Source organism: Cryptomeria japonica, chromosome 9 (genome assembly GCF_030272615.1).
Source record: "Cryptomeria japonica chromosome 9, Sugi_1.0, whole genome shotgun sequence".
Lineage (NCBI taxonomy): Eukaryota > Viridiplantae > Streptophyta > Pinopsida > Cupressales > Cupressaceae > Cryptomeria > Cryptomeria japonica.
The window spans coordinates 109,603,378-109,624,085 of NC_081413.1; the positions used below are offsets into that span (position 1 = coordinate 109,603,378).

The 20,708-nt window shown below is 38.0% G+C and overlaps 1 protein-coding gene across 3 annotated transcripts in view; it reads right to left on the reverse strand.

Moving 5' to 3' along the window:
- LOC131062800 (vacuolar protein-sorting-associated protein 37 homolog 1) overlaps positions 1–20,708 on the reverse strand; it is a 112,960-nt gene that overhangs the window by 33,357 nt on the left and 58,895 nt on the right. For all 3 annotated transcript variants that reach the window (XM_059210966.1, XM_057996541.2, XM_057996540.2), the window contains 2 exons: positions 7,192–7,231; positions 6,854–6,900 (listed from right to left, as the gene is read on the reverse strand). In XM_059210966.1, coding sequence (XP_059066949.1) covers positions 6,854–6,900; positions 7,192–7,231 — 87 coding nt within the window. The remainder of the gene's footprint in view (positions 1–6,853; positions 6,901–7,191; positions 7,232–20,708) is intronic.

Sequence of the window (20,708 nt, forward strand, 5' to 3'; positions counted from 1 at the left end):
TGGTTCAGGTCTTGTGTGTTGGTCCAACAAGAAGCAACATGTTATCACTTTAGATTCCATTGAGGTCAAGTATCAAGCCACTGTAAATGTTGCCATTGATACCATTTCACTTGAACATATTCTCACTAAGATTAGCATCCAATTCAAATGGTCATCTGTCATATCCTAGGACAAATAGAGTGCAATTCAGATTTCATGAAACTTAGTCCACTATCAAGGGGTTGGTATTTTTCTCCATGGATAAGATTTTCTATGTGCATGGATACCTGTTGACGTGTATTTTGTACACCATCATACACAGAATAAAATACCTAAAGGCATCTTATCCTCTCTTGAGAAAATAGTCTCTAACTGCTGAAGATTCGCGTAAAGGATCAGTTAGGTAGACTCCAAGGTTCTTTGATGTAGGGTCTCTACGTGTGGACAAGCTCCAGTGGTATGATGTGATTTGCTGGAATCACAAGGGGAACTTACATTTGGTGATTGAACTTCCGATCTGCTTTGCTGGACACCGGCTCTTACTAACTTAGATTAAAAAAAGGGAAAAGGATGGGGGTGAAGAGAGGATCTAATCCTAATACTAAGAATGTAGGAGCAATGATTTGATTTTTGATGAAACTCTAACTAGGTCTTGTTTTGACATCAATGGAACATCTACACAAGGCTAGTGCGATCTTCTAAGGGAGCTTTATGATGTTCAAATCATCACCGCAGGCATAGATACCATCCAAGTTGATGCATATCAATGAAGAGGCAACAAATTGAAATTGAGCTTAAGCTGAACGATTCCAGTTGACTACACAAGGCAAGTCTGCAATCAACAAACTGCTAGTAGTATGGATATACGAATTCCACCATCAATCAATCACATTTCCTCCATTCATCTAATCATCTACCATCTAAGATTGAAGACTCAACAAGAAACCATGCAAATTGCAAGAAAACGACATATTTCACCATTACTTCAATGAAAATAGAGTTTGTTTACAATCAATGGCAACAATTTCTTGCCTTGTCCTCCTATTCTACTCTAATTGCTATTCTATTTCTATCTTCTAACTATTCCAACTATTTACATACTATCTCCAACAATTGCTAATTAGCCCTTTACAAATGAAATGCCTGGGCTTATATAGTGCCCACAATACAATTTGATGGCTTAGATCAATTCGAGATCAATGGCCAAGATTCAACAATAAAAACCCTAATTAGGGTTTGTTACAACCATTACATAACATTTAATGCTTGACCAATGATAAAATTGTATTGCTTGGACACATGTCCCCTCTAGAAAAATCGACCAATGGATAGTCGGGGTAGGTACATCGGAGTTTGTGCCACCTTCCATAAGTTAAATACATTGAATCTGGACATGCTGAGATGGACTCCACTGATTGGAGAAATGATGACTAGGACGCCACCTCACTTGACACCTGTAACTTGGTAGATATTCAACTTGATGTTGTTGAGAAGCTTGCTTTAATGAATTCATCTGGAACTATTTTGCTTCTTCAACGAGCCCTTGTTCTAACTCCACGTGTCCTTGATGTGCAGGAAGATGATGTACCTCGCCTTGGAACACTGGATTGAAAGAGGTCGCCCATGTCTTGGCTTGATCGTCCTGGCGAAGACCGTCCTTGATCCGGCTTGATTTTTCTTGATGAGATCTTCATTTGATACCTACACAACATTTCAAAATTAGCAATATGATTTTGCAATACATAACATAAATTAGAGAGAAAAATTTAGGAAACCTAATGATAAGTCCTTTATTAATCATTTCCTAAAAAAGATTGAGCTAAGGAAAAACAAAATTTCAAAATTCAAAATTTAAGCTATGACGATGAATGAATAAAAGCAATAAAATCAAATCGCCATACCTCTCTTGAGAGCCTAACTCTAAAATGCAAAAGAAGGAATTTGCCTAGGCAAAATCAAAATTAGATGGCTTCAACGTGATCTCCTTCTTCAAAATATCAACTTCGCCACCTTTGATATGTCCTTGGCAAGTTCGCTCAAGTGAGATTAAGTTCGCACCACCTTTGGATAGATGTTTCGCCTTGGATAAAACTAGTGCCTTCTTTTGTTTTGAAATGAAATTCGCTCCTTCAAACACACTCGCACTCCCTTGATGATGTTTGCGCCTTCCTTGACAAGACTCGCACCTTGAAGATAATTTCGCACTTCCTTTGTATACTCCAAATCGCATTTCTCCTTTGTCTTCCTCAAATCGCATGTAAGAGATGAAAATGATGATGTGAAAATGAAGATTTTCACCCTCCCTTTATAGCGTTCATACCTCTTACCACCATATAGGCCGACTTGTGTAAAAATAAGGCAATTTAAATGATTTTTAAAACAAATAACAAAGGCCGACCTCTAAAATACCAAGCGCTCCTCTTGATTTTTATTAATTAATAAATAATTAATTAAATGCCTTTATCATTTAAATTGACAAATTCGATTTTTACAAGGCAAAATAATTAATTAACATTAAGCGCAATATTTAAATGCTATTTTTAATAAAATATCGATTTTGTTAGCATTTAAATAAATTAAAAAAAATGTGTTTTAAGCGCCAAAATGAAAAAGTGAGAAGATACGTACCTCATCGCCCTGGTCCCTGACTGAGGGACAGGAGCGATCCATCAATTTGGTCATGATTCTTGCAATTTTTACGTCCAAGGTCCTTATTTCCACGTTGGAATTGCCATTTTCGCTAGGTCCTTTGAGCTTAATTGACTTGTTCTTGCAAATGAATATCCTTTAGATATGATATCGCCCTGGTCCCTTGGAGAGGGACAGGAGCGATCTCCATTGTTTCTCCTTGATCTTGCATCTTTGAACTTCAATCTTCATTATGGGGACAAACAACGTTATTCCTTCATTCCTTTCTCATTTCACTTGAATTTTACAAGGCGCTTTGATGTTTAGAAGATCATCGCCCTGGTCCCTTGGAGAGGGACAGGAGCGATTTTGCTCTTGTGGGCCTCATTTCACTTCATCACCTTCGAAAATTATATTCAACGGATTCGCAATGTTCCATTCCATTCATCTATGCCATGGGATCCATCCAAACTGGGCAAGAAAATCATCTAAAACAAAAATCGCTCTGGTCCCTTCCTGAGGGACAGGAGCGAACTAGGACATTTTGGTCCCTTGTTGGCGTTGCATAATCTTCAATTTGTCTTAAATGCGTTCATTTCGCCTCTTTCCTTGCCTTTGATGTCTCGATTCGTCCAAACAAGGTCAGGAATGGCTCAACTAAGCATTTTCGCTCTGGTCCCTTGGTGAGGGACACGAGCGACTCGCCTTGGTCCCTTGGAGAGGGACAGGAGCGCTTTTCGCTCTGGACCCTTGGAGAAGGACACGAGCGAAATTTGACTTTTCGCACTCTCTATCAGGATAATTTTTATGGAATATAAAGCCGGACTTGCCACCCTGTTGATCTCCCCGACAGCGCTTCAAATTATATTCATTTGATAAAATGCACCTCTTTGGACCTTTTCACATCGTCAAGACGTTAAAATCTTGCAAGGACAAAGCAAAATTGGATTTGTAGCTCCGGTCCTTCATTGAGGGACAGGAGCGATTTTGCTCCTACAGGCCAAAATAACATGATTTTAGACATTTTAACACTTCACAAGGCGAAAACAAATCATTTGAGATGCCTAGGATCAAAAATCAAAAATGTCAAAATTTGATCAAAATATTCAATTGGACAAAAATTCGCATTTCATCTTCAACACTTAGACAAATTTAAGCTCTGCATCAACATTCCAATTGAAAATTAGACCATTCTGGCGAATTCATTTCATTCAAAATTTGCATTCTAGAAAAGGAAATTCAAAAAGCTCCCAAAACCGACTGGATTCAAACCAAAACCCTAAAAAGCAAAGCGAAAACGAGCAAAAAACATGGGTCCCCATTTGCAATGGGGCGATGTGTGAAAACGTCACAACAATACCTTATAAAGCTTCATTTGCCAGATCTCATCTTTTCACCTGCCTAAATTGTGCTTAAGGGGGCTGTTAGTATAGGTTTTTATTCAAGAGATGCATAGTAGTTCAACAATGACAATTGGGAGATTAGATCACCGCTCTCAACTATATGTTTCTTCTGACTTTGTTCCCAAGTCTCCTTCAACTGCACTTCTCACTCATTCCAATCAGGTAAACTGTCATGAGCAATTTGGGCATTTGAACTACCACTACTTACATCAGCTTAGACAACTAGGCATGGTTACATGGTTGCCTTCGTTCACTTTTATGACACCTGCAAAGAAGCTTGACAAGGGCAAACCGTGAAGATCTACTCAAATTCTAGAGCCGATTTGTAGTAATTATCTAGTCCTTTTCGCATCCTTCATTTAAAAATTGCATTGGAAAAGTCTCCTATGTTCCAGATAACCCCATTTGAAAATCAGGTGCGAAGCGTTGAAGCCCAACGTATCAGCCTGCTCCACAAGCCAATTTTAGCAATTTCACTAAATTTAGAAACTCGGACAAATTTAGCAAAATTCTACCAGACTTAGCAGCTCCACCAAAAACATTGCCAAGGTTAGCAGACTGACAGATAAATTTAGATGACCACCATATTAGGGGAACCACTAAAAATTCTAACAAATGTAGCAACTTCTGCTAAATTCTTTAGCAGTTTTAGGGCCAAATTTGATAAAGCTGCTAGAAAGAGTGGACTGCCAAAAAAACTGCTAGATGGCTCGCCGAGTTGTATGAAGGGGTTGTACATCTAACATGAATACATTGTTATCGATGAACATCATAATAAAAAATTCAAATATTGACTGAAGAAAATGCTTTGCCATCTTCACTGATGGAAACCTGCATGATAATATTAGAACTTGATTGAGAATATGCACCAAGATGCCTCCAAGAATGATTGTTTATTTTAGAGAACTAAATATGAAAGTAAATTCATGTGTTCCAAATGCAAAGAGCCGCATTATCAATGGGATGTGCAAGGTTTAGTTGCCAACAATTAGAAATGGGTGACATAATAAAGCAAAAAGAATGAGGAGGTTTCAGCACAAAAAACGTATTTGCATATAGCTCGCTATATATACTACGGTACAAAAACATCTTCAAATTGAAAAGAAATCACAGTTTCTCTGTCTTAGGTTATGCATATTAAAGGCTAGATTTTAACCTTTTAGATAGAGTTGATCAATGTTGACCCTCCATTTTTTACCTTAGCTTAATCCAGAAACAAAAATTATATATGAAATTAATTCTCGATGCTTTAGAACATTTGCCCAGAAAGAATTCTCTCTTTTTTTCCCTCTATTTCAGATGGATGTTCTTTCCAAAATTGATACATGAAAACATAACGTCACCTCTGTTTTCATCTTAATTGAATGTTGACAAGGTGATTGATAGTTGCATGACCAAAAAAATAGGTATTCCAATGTCTCCATATTTCATGTACCCTCATTGTCTAGCATAGAATGATTAAATGCTGTTCAACTCTCTTATCCTCAAACTTTCCAATCAAAATAACTGGTATAAGCCACCCTTGAGTAATGACCTCTCCTACCAATTGACACTTGAATGTCTTCTATCAGCATTTGGAAGCAAGCCAATGCAGAAACAGATGATTGATGACAGAAATTAGGAAGGGTAGAAAAACGCAATAAAAACTTGAAATTAGTGTCTTGATGCAGACAGACTATGAGAATAAATAGTGCGAACACAATAGAATTTAACAAAATGAAAACGGGCTGCCTCACAAAATAAGTATAAGGATGTATAGAAGACCAACCATGAATCCCCTTCCCAGGCCAATAAGGAAACAAAGGCCATAATACTTCTTTTCAGACACCCAAGAAGCACAAAAGTACGAAGAGAAACACCAGCTATAGATGAGAGAAGTAAAATGCTAGGAGAAAGTAATTCAATGCATAATCATGTAAGACAAAATTAACATGGCATGCATGACAGATTCCCATTTAAGAGTTCAAATCTAAGCTAATAATACAAAAAAAGTTATTTATTATTATTTAATTTAATCTGAAATCTATTCAATTGACAAGGATGCAACAGCAGCGCAATGAAAATAAGGAAACAAAACAAATTATAATATATTTAGGAAAATATACTTCGTTTAATAATTATATTATGTTGACCACAGATCAAAAACTTGTCAACTCACAAGTAATTGTGAGGTGAACCCCCGAGGGAGTAACTTGTCAGCAAGCTACTCAACCAAAACTCGCAAATTCATGGAAAAACTTGCTCATAGTTGGAAAACGGCAAGTCATTTTTCACAATTTCTTCCTTCAGCTCTCACTCCTTTAACACATTGGCAAAAAAATCAAAACCTCACAAATCCGAATGCATATGTGGTCTTGAAGGCCTTAACTTGTAAATATACTACTGTGGATTTGTAATTTCTACTTTGTTGTGCATTGAACAGGTTTTTTTGTCTATAAATTGAAGAAGAACTATTTATGACTTCTTTAAATTCAGGTTTATACATGTATCTAAAGATTAATTACAAATTTGTCTGTTTTTTAATGTTTATATTAAAGATTTGTGTATTTTTTGTTTCAGAAAAGTTTTTCCGTAGTCTAAGTCAAATTTTAGGTGTTCCGAGACTTTAAACTATGAAGCTGACAGTAGGATTCCTGCATTTTAAAAATGAAGATAAGAGAAAAGAAAAGAACAAAAAATTATATTAACTGACACATCTAAAAAAACAGCTGTTGATGAAACTGTTCAGTAATCTTATGAAGTATCTTATTTTGCCTAATATATATCGAGCCTACATTTAAGAACAGAAGATTTTTCCGGTGCCATGTGATGCAAAACAAAGTTCTGCAGTCGTCAAAACTAACCTGATTTTTGAGCTCCGCAATTTGGGTGGCATTTTCTATATTTTTTCCTGAAATTTGAGCAAAAACAGCTTCCAAATTAGAATAAAATACAGAGGACGACAATTCAAACTCAAGCATTTGATAAAAGCATGGTTGATTGCATTTCATCTCCCTATATCATAAATTGATCTTAGCAACAAAGTAATAGTTATTTTGTCTCTAATATTCCCCTCATACACCTTTCTACCACCCTTTCATGTCACCATCTTACCACTTGCTTAACCATCCAGTACTTTCTTTTAAGCTCTAGTTTTCTACTGGGCATCAAAATTGAGAAGGGAAAAGTTCAAAAAGTTTACTTGCTAATTGTGTTGTCTTCATGCAAAGGTCATCCCGTAGCTGAAACACACCCATATTAAATTAATGTCAAAAAGATTAAAAAATTAAACAACTACCGATTATTATGCAAACTGCAGCTGGCACCTAATGAATTAATGCAAATAAGGCTTGAAAATCAAATAACTGCCAACAAACACACGAGTAAACAAATAACTGTCTCCACACATCTTTTTAATGTCTTAAGGTTTCACGTACTAATTTATGATTGCAAATGTCAATGCACTTGAGTCCAATTTACTACAAAGAGTACAAGTTTATAGTTAGCTACTACAGAAAAATAAAATCCTCAACTGATTGGATAAGTTACTCTTTTGGGAACAAACTTGTAATTTTAAGAACAACATTTACATTGGTAATAATCATAAAGTATGGAGACCCACAAAGTGTGCAAGCATCTCTAAGTTACAGTGATATTCCCGTTATTAAAATCCGATTCCTGATATTTTCACATAGCAAAAAATCAACAAAGTGAACTAAATAATTATTTATTTCAGAACCATTGAGCTGAGAAAAGATGTTTTAACAAGCAAATTGCAAACACCTGATTGCACCATTTTAATATCCAACACTTGAAACACTTCCATTATGAATTTTTTCTGTTGTCATTGCATAAAATGAGCTGCTACAGCAGCGGTGTATAACAGAAACAATAGCTACAAATTCTGGGAATTTCCTTTCAACCCAACACACCAAAAAGTGAAGGAAAACTTCACTACAAACAACCCAATCTACAAACTATTGACACCCACACTGGGAAACACCAAAATGGTATTGGACACTCACTGGAAAAGATCCCAAAAAGAAAACACACAGCAAATTACACTCCAAAGTCCAAACTCCAAATCCACTTCGCAGTCATTTCATCAAACACTTCTCCTACAACCTGCAAAATGCCAATAACATAACCTATCAAATATTATTTCTTTATACCCAATTGCAACCTCTATATGAGAATGCCTACAAGACCAAAGGGGTTTTGTCCTCTGATCCAAACAATCAATGGGTTTTTCTTTTTGTCCACTGACTACAACCTCCAGCAGGTTTCCGTCCACAAAAGGTATGAAGAACACCAATGCTCTATAGATGAAATTTATACAAGCCAGAATGAATCCAAATGAAGATTTTTTGCATTTTATATAAACCATGACCAAAATTGGGCCTCCATGATTCCCACACGGACACCCAAATTTGGGAGGGAAAACAAATTTAAAAAGTGCAATGAATCCTGCCTTGTAACCGACCACCAAATTGGGTAATTAAAGCACTACCTGAAATTGCTCCCGAAATTGCCAAGTAACTGCCAGGTAATTTCAGAAGATTCCAATGCCCCAAGTAGAATAAGAATATTTGATATTTAATTGTCCTATAAAATAAAAAATTAGAAAGACATTAAGAAATATTAAATTTGCATATTTTCCCTTGAAGTTCACAATTAACCCATGGGAAACAAGAATGGGTTAATTAATCAATACAATTTGCTATTTTTGAAAAGGGGACATGACAAGTCCCCTCCTCAAGATTACTTGTCGTAAAACAATGAATATTTGAGTGTTCAAGTATTTCAGGCCCCTCCCAAGTGGCATCCTCAACCGGTAAGTTTTTCCACTTGATCAAGTACTTTGTAATTCTCATGTTTCTCAATCTCTTTTCCCTGATGTCTAAGTCTTCTTCTGGAATCAAAATCAGTTTCCCTTCATCATCTAGAGGTGGTAAATCTGCTATAAAACAACTTGCTGTCCAAGAACCTTCTTCAAACATGAGACATGAAAGATATTACGAATTCTATTGCCCTAGGAAAGCTCCAAAGCATAGGCTACTTAACCAATCTTCTAGATCACTATGTAAGGTCCATAATACTTGGATTTGAACTTTTAAGCTCCATTCTTCTCAAGGTACTCTGTCTATATGGCTGAAATCTAACAAAGACCAAGTCCCCCACCTCAAATTTCCTCTTTGTTCTTTTCTTATCAGCATATACCTTCTATTGTCTACGTGCATGTTGTAAGTTATCCTTAAGTGAACTCAAGATTTCTTGACTCTAATTGATAAGATCAATTGCAGCAGAAACTATACTATCCGAAAACAATAAATGAGCAAAATTAAGTGCACCATAGGCATAGAGATCTCGAAAGGGAGACATACCAATAGACATGTGGTGAGAGCTATTGTAACAATACTCTCTTAGATGCAACCATTTCACCCAAGTATTTTGCTGATTCGAAACATAATTTCTCAAAAATCTCTCTATCCACATGTTAACTATCTCTGTCTCACCATGTTCCATGGGGACACGTACCCCGTGTTGGTACCCTGTTCCCATACTAGAGACGGTAAGAGGACACAAAGGATGGCTTTTAGAAGTACCCTACCCGTCCCCAAACCGAGCAAAGTTTCGAAAACATTTTTGGGACGCCTCTGGGAGTGATCGGGGACGTAGGTAGCGGTCAGAAGTCCCTGAGACGGCCAAGGGACTTTTGGAAGTCCACTGGCCATCCCCTACATCCAAGGCCACTTTTGGATGGCTAGATTAGAAAAACCATATTTTTTAATTTGAAAAAGGGCTGGCTAGGCCCACAAGGACCCCCAAACCACATTAAACAATACCAAAACCTAATCTAAGCATAAAATAACCAAAAAGAAGAAAAAGACATTCATTTTCAGATTTGCAAAGGGGAAGAATAGCAAGAGGAGCAGCAACTCAAACTCGAGTTCTAATTTTGATTTAGACTCTTAAACCTACAGTGTGCTGATTATGGACAGACATATATTTCATTATTATGGGCAGCTGATTATGAACATCTATGTTTATTGTTTACAACTTGTGCAATTTCATAGTTGATACATGGAGCCTTTGGGCATTTTTGTTATAATTCTAATATAATTGTATGCATATTGACAATGCAAGCATTTGAATTTTGTTAATCTGTTTGTCGATTCTCATGTGAAATCTCAATTCAACTCTAATGCTATGTATTAATCTTCTACAATGTCTATGATGAATGCTTTATCAATGATATGATAAGGATATTTGAAACTTCTCTATATTTTTACAAATTCCCCTATTTTTTTAACAGTCATCGCTAAAAACTGGCCCAAAAGTACCCCTATACCGGAAACACGTCCTATCGCCCCCATCACTCGATGGAACATAGTTGTCTAACCATCTATTTGGGGATGGTAGTCGGTGCTTGGTGTGAGCTCTATACCTGTTTGTAAAAACTCCTTACAAAAAGAGCTAAGGAATGTGTTGACGTGTATTTTATACACAATCATACACAGAATAAAATACCAATAGGCATCTTATCCTCTCTTGAGAAAATAGTCTCTAACTGCTGAAGATTCGCGTAAAGGATCAGTTAGGTAGACTCCAAGGTTCTTTGATGTAGGGTCTCTACGTGTGGACAAGCTCCAGTGGTATGATGTGATTTGCTGGAATCACAAGGGGACTTACATTGAACTTCCGATCTGCTTTGCTGGACACAGGCTCTGACTAACTTAGATTTGAAGAAATGGAAAAAGGATAAGGGCGAAGAGAGGATCTAATCCTAATACTAAGAATGTAGGAGCAATGACTTGATTTTTGATGAAACTCTAACTAGATCTTGTTTTGACATCAATGGAACATCTACACAAGGCTAGTGCGATCTTCTATGGGAAGCTTTATGATGTCCAAATCATCACCGCAGGCATAGATACCATCCAAGTTGATGCATATCAATGAAGAGGCGACAAATTGAAATTGAGCTTGAGCTGAACGATTCCAGTGGACTACACAAGGCAAGTCTGCAATCAACAAACTGCTAGTAGTATGGATATACGAATTCCACCATTAATCAATCACATTTCCTCCATTCATCTAATCATCTACCATCTAAGATTGAAGACTCAACAAGAAACCATGCAAATTGCAAGAAAACGACATATTTCACCATTACTTCAATGAAAATGGAGTTTGTTTACAATCAATGGCAACAATTTCTTGCCTTGTCCTCCTATTCTACTATCTATCTACTAACTACTTTCAACTATTTCTATCCTATCTCCCTAATTTATTTCCAATTATCTTACAAAATGAAATGTCTGGGCTTATATAGTGCCCACAATACAATTTGATGGCTTAGATCAATTCAAGATCAATGGCCAAGATTCAACAATGAAAAACCCTAATTAGGGTTTGTTACAACCATTACATAACATTTAATGTTTGACCAATGATAAAATTGTATTGCTTGGACACATGTCCCTTTTAGAAAAATCGACCAATGGATAGCCGGGGTAGGTACATCGGAGTTTGTGCCACCTTCCATGAGTTAAGTACATTGAATCTGGACATGCTGAGATGGACTTCACTGATTGGAGAAATGATGACTAGGACGCCACCTCATTTGACACTTGGAACTTGGTAGATATTCAACTTGATGTTGTTGAGAAGCTTGCTTTAATTAATTCATCTGGAACTATTTTGCTTCTTCAACGAGCCCTTGTTCTAACTCCTTGCGTCCTTGATGTGCAGGAAGATGATGTACCTCGCCTTGGAACACTGGATTGAAAGAGTTCGCCCTTATCCTGGCTAAGACCGTCCCGGCGAAGACCGTCCTGGATCCGGCTTGATTTTCCTTGAAGAGACCTCCATTTGATGCCTACACAACATTTCAAAATTAGTACCATGATTTTGCAATACATAACATAAATTAGAGAGCAAAATTTTAGGAAACTTAATGATAAGTCCTTTATTAATCATTTCCTAAAAAAAAAACGATTGAGCCAAGGAAAAACAAAATTTCAAAATTTCAAAATTTAAGCTATGACGATCAACGTTCAAAATCAAAACAATAAATTCATATCGCCATACCTCTCTTAAGAGCTTAACTCTAAAATGCAAAATAAAGGAATTCGCCTAGGCAAAATTTGAAATTCGATAGTCTTGATGTGATCTTCAAAAGAACGTTCCTCTTATCAACTTCGCCACCCTTCAAGTCTTGGCAAGTTCGCCTAACTTGAAACTTCAAGTTCGCCTCTCCTTTGGATAGTAGTTTCGCACCACCTTTGATTGAATTCGCTCCTCTTCTTGAATGATAATTTCGCTCCTCTTTTGCCTTCTCCAAGTTGCATATGAGAGATGATAAATGATGATGTGAAAATGAAATAAACACCTTCCTTTATAGGCGCTCACCTTCATATTGACCTTAGGCCGACTTTTTGCAAAATATAGCAATTAAAACGATTTTTAAATAAATAATAAAGGCCGACCTTGACAAAATAAACCCAAGCGCTCCCTTTTGATTTTTACTAAATTAATAATTAATTATTAAATGCCTTTATTTTTAATTAATAAATTTCGATTTTTTACAAAGGCAAAAAATAATTAATAAATACATACCATGCGCTATTTAAATGCTTTTAATTAAATATCGATTTTTTTTTTAGCATTTAAATAAATTTAAAAAATGTGTTTTAAGCGCCAAAATGAAAAAGTGAGAAGATACGTACCTCATCGCCCTGGTCCCTGACTGAGGGACAGGAGCGATCCATCAATTTGGTCATGATTCTTGCAATTTTTACGTCCAAGGTCTTCATCCTTACGTCCAAATCGCCATTTTAGCTGGGTCCTTTGAGTTAGATTGACTTGCATGTGTGAATGAGTGCCTTTGGATGTAATATCGCCCTGGTCCCTTCCTGAGGGACAGGAGCGATCCTAGTGTCCTGGCTCAAATTTGCAAACTTTTGATCTTTGTTCTTCATTCATTGTCTTCCAAAGGACGTCCTTGACCATGCCTATCTTTGCCTTGTCTTGGTTTTGACGGAACATGAGTGTTTTAGTAAAAAATCGCTTTGGTCCTTGTCCAAAGGACAGGAGCGATATAGGCTCTTTGTGCAAATTGGTAGCATTTTAACGTTCAACACTTTGGTATATCACCTTCAAAAGACGCCTTAGACCTTTTACCATCTTGCAAAACCTTGGCTTGACGTAAATTTTGAGAGACTTGGCCAATATAATCAATATCGCTCTGGTCCCTTCCTGAGGGACAGGAGCGAACTTCAAGTTTTTAAGCTTGTCCTTGCGTTCTTCAACTTGCCATTACCTTCAATGCGTGAAATGACGTCCCTTGATTCCTCTTGGTGGCTTGATACTTGTTAAACTTTCAAAATCTTGGTCTTTGTGGAAATTTCGCTCTGGTCCCTTCCTGAGGGACAGGAGCGAATTAGGATATTTTAGAGCAAATCCCTCAATGTGGCGATCCTTGTAACTTTGTGCTTGATGGAGATGCTTCGAAACGTCCTTGGTACCTTGTTCTTCGCCTTGGAGTGTCCTGATCTTGGAGGGACGGCAATATAATCATCATATCGCCCTGGTCCCTTGGAGAGGGACAGGAGCGATCTTGGCTTTGTATGCTTCACTTCACTTTGCTAGCTTCCAAATTTATATTCAACGGGTTCGTAATGCGTCCTTCCATTCATCCATGCCTTGGAATCGGTCGTAACTTGGCGAGAAAATCATCTATAACAAAAATCGCTCTGGTCCCTTCCTGAGGGACAGGAGCGAACTTAAGCATTTTATTGTTTTGATCAAGTCTGGATGCTCTATCATGCTCATTTCGTCCTTCACCATGCCTTTGATGTCTCGATTCGTCCGAACGAGGTCAGGAATGGCTCAACTAATCATTTTCGCTCTGGTCCCTTGGTGAGGGACACGAGCGATTCGCCTTGGTCCCTTGGAGAGGGACAGGAGCGCTTTTTCGCTCTGGACCCTTGGAGAAGGACACGAGCGAAATTTGACTTTTCGCACTCTCGATCAGGTCAATTTTAATGGAATATAACATTTAAGTATAAGTGACATTTCCTTCTATGTTTCTTCTTTCTTATACTTTAAGTTATATTCCATATATACTTTCAGGATGTTTGAGAGTGGTTTCAGACCTCCAGGAGTTATATTGCAAAATCTAGTTTTTGGAGGTTTTTTCAGTTTCCAGACTTAGTCAAATTTCAGGGTCAGGACATTCCAGACTTAGCCAAATTTCAGGATCAGGACCTCACTCAAGCCGGACTTGCCACCCTATTGATCTCCCCGACAGCGCTTCAAGTTATATTCATTTGATAAAATGCACCTCTTTGGACCTTTTCACATCGTCAAGACGTTAAAATCTTGCAAGGACAAAGCAAAATTGGATTTGTAGCTCCGGTCCTTCACTGAGGGACAGGGGCGATTTTTCCCCTGGAGGCATTTCTGTGCTCATGAAAATCTTCAATTTATATTCAATGGAAAGATCTCGCCTTTCTCCATCACTTCCAATTCGTAATTCATCTTGACCCTGCAGGAATAGTAAAATATTTGAAAACGAGCTCCCGTCCTTCACTGAGGGACAGGAGCGATTTTGCTCATACAGGCCAAAATATCATGATTTTACACATTTTATCACTTCACAAGGCAAAAACAAATCATTTCCAATGCCCAGGATCAAATATCAAAAAAGTCAAAATTTGGTCAAAATTACTCAATTGGACAAAATTCATGTTTCATCATCAACACTTAGACAAATTTAGACTCTGCGTTCAAAATTCCAATTGAAAATAGACCATTCTGGCGAATTCATTGCATTCAAAATTTGCATTCTAGAAAAGGAAATTCAAAAAGCTCCCAAAACCGACCGGATTCAAACCAAAACCCTAAAAAGCAAAGCGAAAACGAGCAAAAAGAGGGGGTCCCCATTTGCGATGGGGCGATGTGTGAAAACGTCACAACAGAATGTACCATCCTATTGACGTGTATTTTGTACACTATCAAACACAGAATAAAATACCCAAGGGTACCTTATCCTCTCTTGAGTAAAGCCTCTGAATGCTGAAGATATCGCAAAAAAGGATCAATCAGGGTGACTTCAAGGTTCTTCGCTGTAGGATCTCTACGTGTGGATAAGCACCAGTGGTCGTTGTGAATGTTGTTTCTTCAAGGGGTCTTACGCACTTTGAAAGCTGGTCCGTGTTGCTCTCACTCGGCTGCAGGAACAGGATTTTTCCTAATACTAACAAATTCTCAAAAAAGATCAAAAGATAGGGTTTTCAAGAGATGAATTCTACTCTAATCCTAAGAATGACTCAATGTAGGCTAGACTTGGTAAGATTCTACCAATTTCAGTATTGCCAAGGAATTACAACTCTACTGAAATTGATGCGATCTTCTAAGGTGATTAGTGGTTTTCAAATCATCAAAGACTATAGATACTATCATAAAGATACATATCAATATTCCAATAATGATTGAATGTTCAAGCAATCTCAATATTTCCAGTTGACCACACAAGGCGTCCTTACAATCAGTAAGAGGCTAGTGGTTTGGACATGGATCTCACCAAAGATCAAGCACAACACTTAGTCCTTCAAACTTAAATACTACTTCGACAGAGAATGATTCAAAAAGATAAACAACCATGAAGATAGCCACAAGTATTGCAATAAAACACCATAACTTCAATATTTTATTGATCTCAAAGCCAAATGGACAACAATTGTTCAAAATTCTTTCTTCACTACTCAATCTTGCTACACAATAACTTTCTCTCTAAGCTCTTCTAATCTCTAATCTCATCTAATTAATTTCTAATGATAAAATGAAAATGAGTGAGGGTATATATAGCATCCTCAATTACAATGAACGGCCCAAATCAAAAGAAGATCAATGGCTAAGATCCTGACACCTAAACCCTAATTAGGGTTTATTACAAAAAGTTCCCCTTTTAGATGAACATTATTAAATGCATAGCCAAATATTTAATTGGCACAAAAGTCGAGGAAACATAGACCAATGATAATTAAGATGCCACATCATCCTATAACAACCTTTCTTCTAGAACCTTGTTCCCTTTCCTGTGCTCTTTCTTTAGCATATCCAACGAATTTGGACACAATTCCTTCAATCTCAACAATGGGAATCTCAGGAAGATTCTTCATTTGTTCCTCCAGGTGAATAACCTGATCGAAGGCAGTGAGGAGAGCTGCTTCCCATCTAGGTTCGAGTTCTTTGATCTTCTCAATCAGGAGCATGGTAGTGAACATAAGGTCCCGTTGCTCATCTGTGATGACATTTTCCTCTTTGCAAAAGATGATCTTGATTCTATCCTCCAACTCTTGAATGTCCACATCTGTCTCAATCTCGATTCGTCGGCCAAGGATGGTACACAATACTTCAAACACTTTATCCTGAATTGGATGGATGACACCTTCAACTTGACTGCATTTTGAGCTGATGTCTTCAAAAAGGACCTCTTTTATTTGGAGCAAAGTTGACCACTGCAATAGGTTATGAGATCCTCCATCCATTATCTTTTCCTGCGCCAGGATCCGTCTTGGTGTTTGCCTTATTACTTGCAGGACAGGAATGATAACATCTCTAGTATGAGCAAAAGTGGCTACAGTAATCAATAAATTATGAATAATCTCAAGGACCTGGATAGCTCGGTGGCTTGTCTTCATCATCCTTGTCACAAACTCGACGACTACCATGTGGGATTTATCAATCCAAGAACTCATAAGCTGAACCAAGCTTTTGACCCTTTCTGCTTCTCCAACTGATTCAAGAGGAAGTGCTTGCACAGGAGATACTGCTGGATCCTAACATCTCAAGGGCTGATTGAGATGACTAAAGTAGCCTCTCCAAGCACCGACCTCTCTCTCAAGCCTCTTATTCTTTTCCACTTCTTCCGTGAGTTTGTCCTTAAGTGCCTCAAATGAATCGGTTGCCTCATCCATTGCCTGTTCAATAGTGAGTGGACCAAGCTCAAATGTTTCCACATCATACTCATCTGCAAGAATTTCGTCTTCATACTTGTCCACTACTGGTGTAGCTATTTGCAATTTCCTGGATCCTGCCTCATCTCTGATCACTTTGGACATCATGGTGGCCTTCTTCTTTTCCGTTACTTCTTGAGAATTTCCTATAAGGCTCTCCAAATCAATCACATTCTCTTCCTCCTCAATCACGATCACCCTTGTCAGTCTCTCCTTCAGCCAATTTGGGATGGTGGATCTTGTCTCTCTAACTTGTATTTCTTTAAGCAAGGGTTCATCTTCTCGGAGAGGAGATGTCGCTTCATCATCATTTCCCTGATCTTCCTGTAGCTCATCAATTTGTAGAGGTTGACTTGATGAATGTTGAGGTGTTTGTCCCTTCTCTGGCTTATCATTCTGTACCATGGATTCCATAGATTCATCAATCTCAGGTACCATCTTCTCTTGACCTTCAGCTTGACTTGCCTTCTTTCCATGTCGAGAAGATGTGCCTGATGGGCGATCTCGATTGGCCTCTTGCTTCTTCTTGGAGGATTCTCTTTTCTTAGGTCTCTCTTTCCTCTTTGCGCCTCTAGGATGAGAAGTGTCTTCACTTACGCTTGCTCCTCCTCCTTCTGGTCTTTCCTCCAAAGTAAAAGTCATTGGTATGTTCTGCTCTCTTAACTTCTGATGTTGTACATCCACCCATCTGCGAGTACATGATAAAACTGGAGCCATCAAAGCTCTCAAGTCCAAAATCTCAGGCTCGTTCCAATCTATCTTCACTCTCTTATCCTCTTTGTCATAGGATGACTGGAGGTATCTGCCGTTGTCCTGGGCTTGATCGGCTACTCTGTAAACCTTGCATTTTCTGATGAAATCTAAAGGCAATCTAGAATGCATCTTCCTTTTAACTTCTAAATCATTTGAGAGATTCATCCAAAAGTCTTCCACCTGAAACTCATGTCCGTACTTCCTAGCAACTGTCTCCTCCATATAACCATAAGGATCAAAATTCTCCCGTGGGGCAAAGGAGGTGAATGAATACAAGGCTAATTCCTTCTCTGCATCCTCCGAAGCTTGAGTATTAGGACATACCTCAACTGAATTCCCCAATATGATAGGTATGGGAACTCCATTTCCATGCTTGTGTCTGGATACCTTTGCATAAGCTACCAATTGTCTGGTTACCTCTAGTAACACTATTCTGTCTGTCGGATATCTCAGCAACATGTAGGGAGGTGAAGGACATCCCTGAACTCTAATGGATGTAAACTTTTGAAACTGGATGAACCATGCACCATACCTCTTCACAAGCTCTTGTGCATCCAGAGATAGTCAATTGTGAATCCCGCCTTGCAATATCCTAGTGATGTTCATCGTGAAGGTATCATTGACTAACTTGTAGTCACTTCCAGGTGGATGATGCAGATGAACATAAGAGTCACAAACTCTCACTTCTCCGAGTCCTCTTCCGATCACTCCTCTGTGAGGTAGCCCTGCATACTCGAAACTCCTGATTAAGGCATATATGACATATGAACTCATGTGGAATGACTTGGTAGGCCTTAGTCTTCTCAACTGCACGTCCAGGCTATTGCTAATAATTCTGGCCCAATGAAGCGTTCCTTTTCCTTGGACTATCACTTGAATGAAGAAGAACATCCACTTTTCGAAGTAGAAGGCTTGAGTAGCCCCTGTAACTCGATTGAGCAAAGTTATCAAATCTCTGTACTCCTCCTGGAAATCAATCCTATGTGGTGTGTTAGGAATCTTGTTCAGACGAGGACGACTTTTGAGCAACCAATTCTTGTTGATGAGGTTCAAACACGTGTCAGGATCATCTTCATACATTGACTTGGCTCCTTCTAAACTTTTGTAAATCATATCTTTATGCTCTGGAAGATGGAGAGCCTCACTTATAGCCTCTTCTGAAAGATAAGCTAAGGTGTTCCCTTCCTTGGATACGATCGATCTTGATTGTGAGTCATAATGGCGAGCACACTCGATCATCAGCTCATGACACTAGACTGCTGGAGGGAAACCTGCCGCCTTGATGATGCCACTTTCAATTATCTTCTTCGCGACGGGTGATGGCTTGCCAATGTAGGGGACCTCTCGAAACTTCTTCACACTGAAGTTTCCCAAGTTGGTATCTCCGATATTGCTCCATTTGGATACGATCCTGGTCTCCAATTCGTCGTTCTTCTGATCTTCTTTGATGAGAGCTGGATGACTAGTGGATGCTCCTGCCTTTGGAGTCGCCATCTTGACACCTACACAACATTTCACAATTAGCAATAAATCTTGAAGTGTAGAAATTAAGCTTAAAAGGAAGATATAAGATTTTAATTAGGAAACTTCATGATAAATCTTGAGTTATCATTTCCTAATTAACCATGCGATACTTAGATTTTTCCAAAACAAATGCTCAAAAATCAAATCTTCAATAAGGGTGTCAAGATGATTTCGCCATACCTCCTCTTGAGTATTAAACTCTAAGAAATGATGCAAAAATAGATAAATTTCGCTAGGCAAAATGTAGATCAAAGCCTTCTCTTGAATGAATTGCGCCTCCTCTACCTTTTGAAAAGATAAAACTCCACCCCTTCTAGTCTTCAACACTTGAAAGAAATTCGCTCCAAGCACACCAGATTTCGCACCTCCTTCTAGCTTCCCAAATTCGCACTTAAGGCAATGATTGAATGATTTGAAATGTGAAAAAACTCCTCCAATATATAGAGCGCTCACCCTTTTGCTCCCTCTAGGCCGACTTGGCAAAAAGAGGTTAAAAAATAAATAAAATTCCAAAAGAAAGGGGGCCGACTTGGCAAAATAAATCAAAATAAGGCCTTGAGCGCTTTATATTTAATTTTAATTTAATAAAAATTAATTTTAAATGCCTCCAAGATAGAAGTTCGATTTTTTTAAGGCTTAAAATTAATTTATTAAATGCCAAAATGTTTTTAATTTAATGTCAATTTAATCTTAATTTTCCAAAACGCCTCAAAATTAGCAGTGTTGGCGATCAAGTGCAATTTGGAGAATATGAATTTTTAAAACAAGGCTCAATGAGATTTCATGAGGATTTCGGCCTGGACCCTCTCTGAGGGTCAGGAGCGATTTTTGAATTTTAGCCTTGAATATTTCACATTTTGACTTGAAAATCTCCTGGAGGGTAAATTGATATCTAGTTAACGTGTTGCACTTCCAATCTGACATTTTTTATGAGGAACAATAGGTGAAAATGTAAATTTCGCCCTAGACCCTCAGCAAGGGTCAGGAGCGATTTTTCATTTTCTAGCTGGAATCCACCTAAACTTGTTTGTTAAACTCACAATGTCACTTCCAAAATCCATTTCCTTGCACCATAAAGTTAATTCATCAATAATTTTGAAGGAAATAATGTCCTTGAAGGCAATTTCGCTCTGGACCCTCTCTGATGGTCAAGAGCGATTTTTCTGTTTTCAACAAAGTCCTTCATCATTTCTAGTCAAAACCTCTTTAGGTGGGTGGAGAAAATCCTTTATTTTCCATTTATGATCAAAACTTGGTCTCTTTTCATTGCAAAGTGAAGGAAATCAAAATCTTGCTGTGGGCCCTCTCTGAGGGTCGGGAGCGATTTTTCATTTTTTGCTCAAATTTAGCATTTTTCAACCTCCAAAATCTCTTCAAGACATTTCAACTAGGCCTCCTCACTGACTTGCAAACTTAA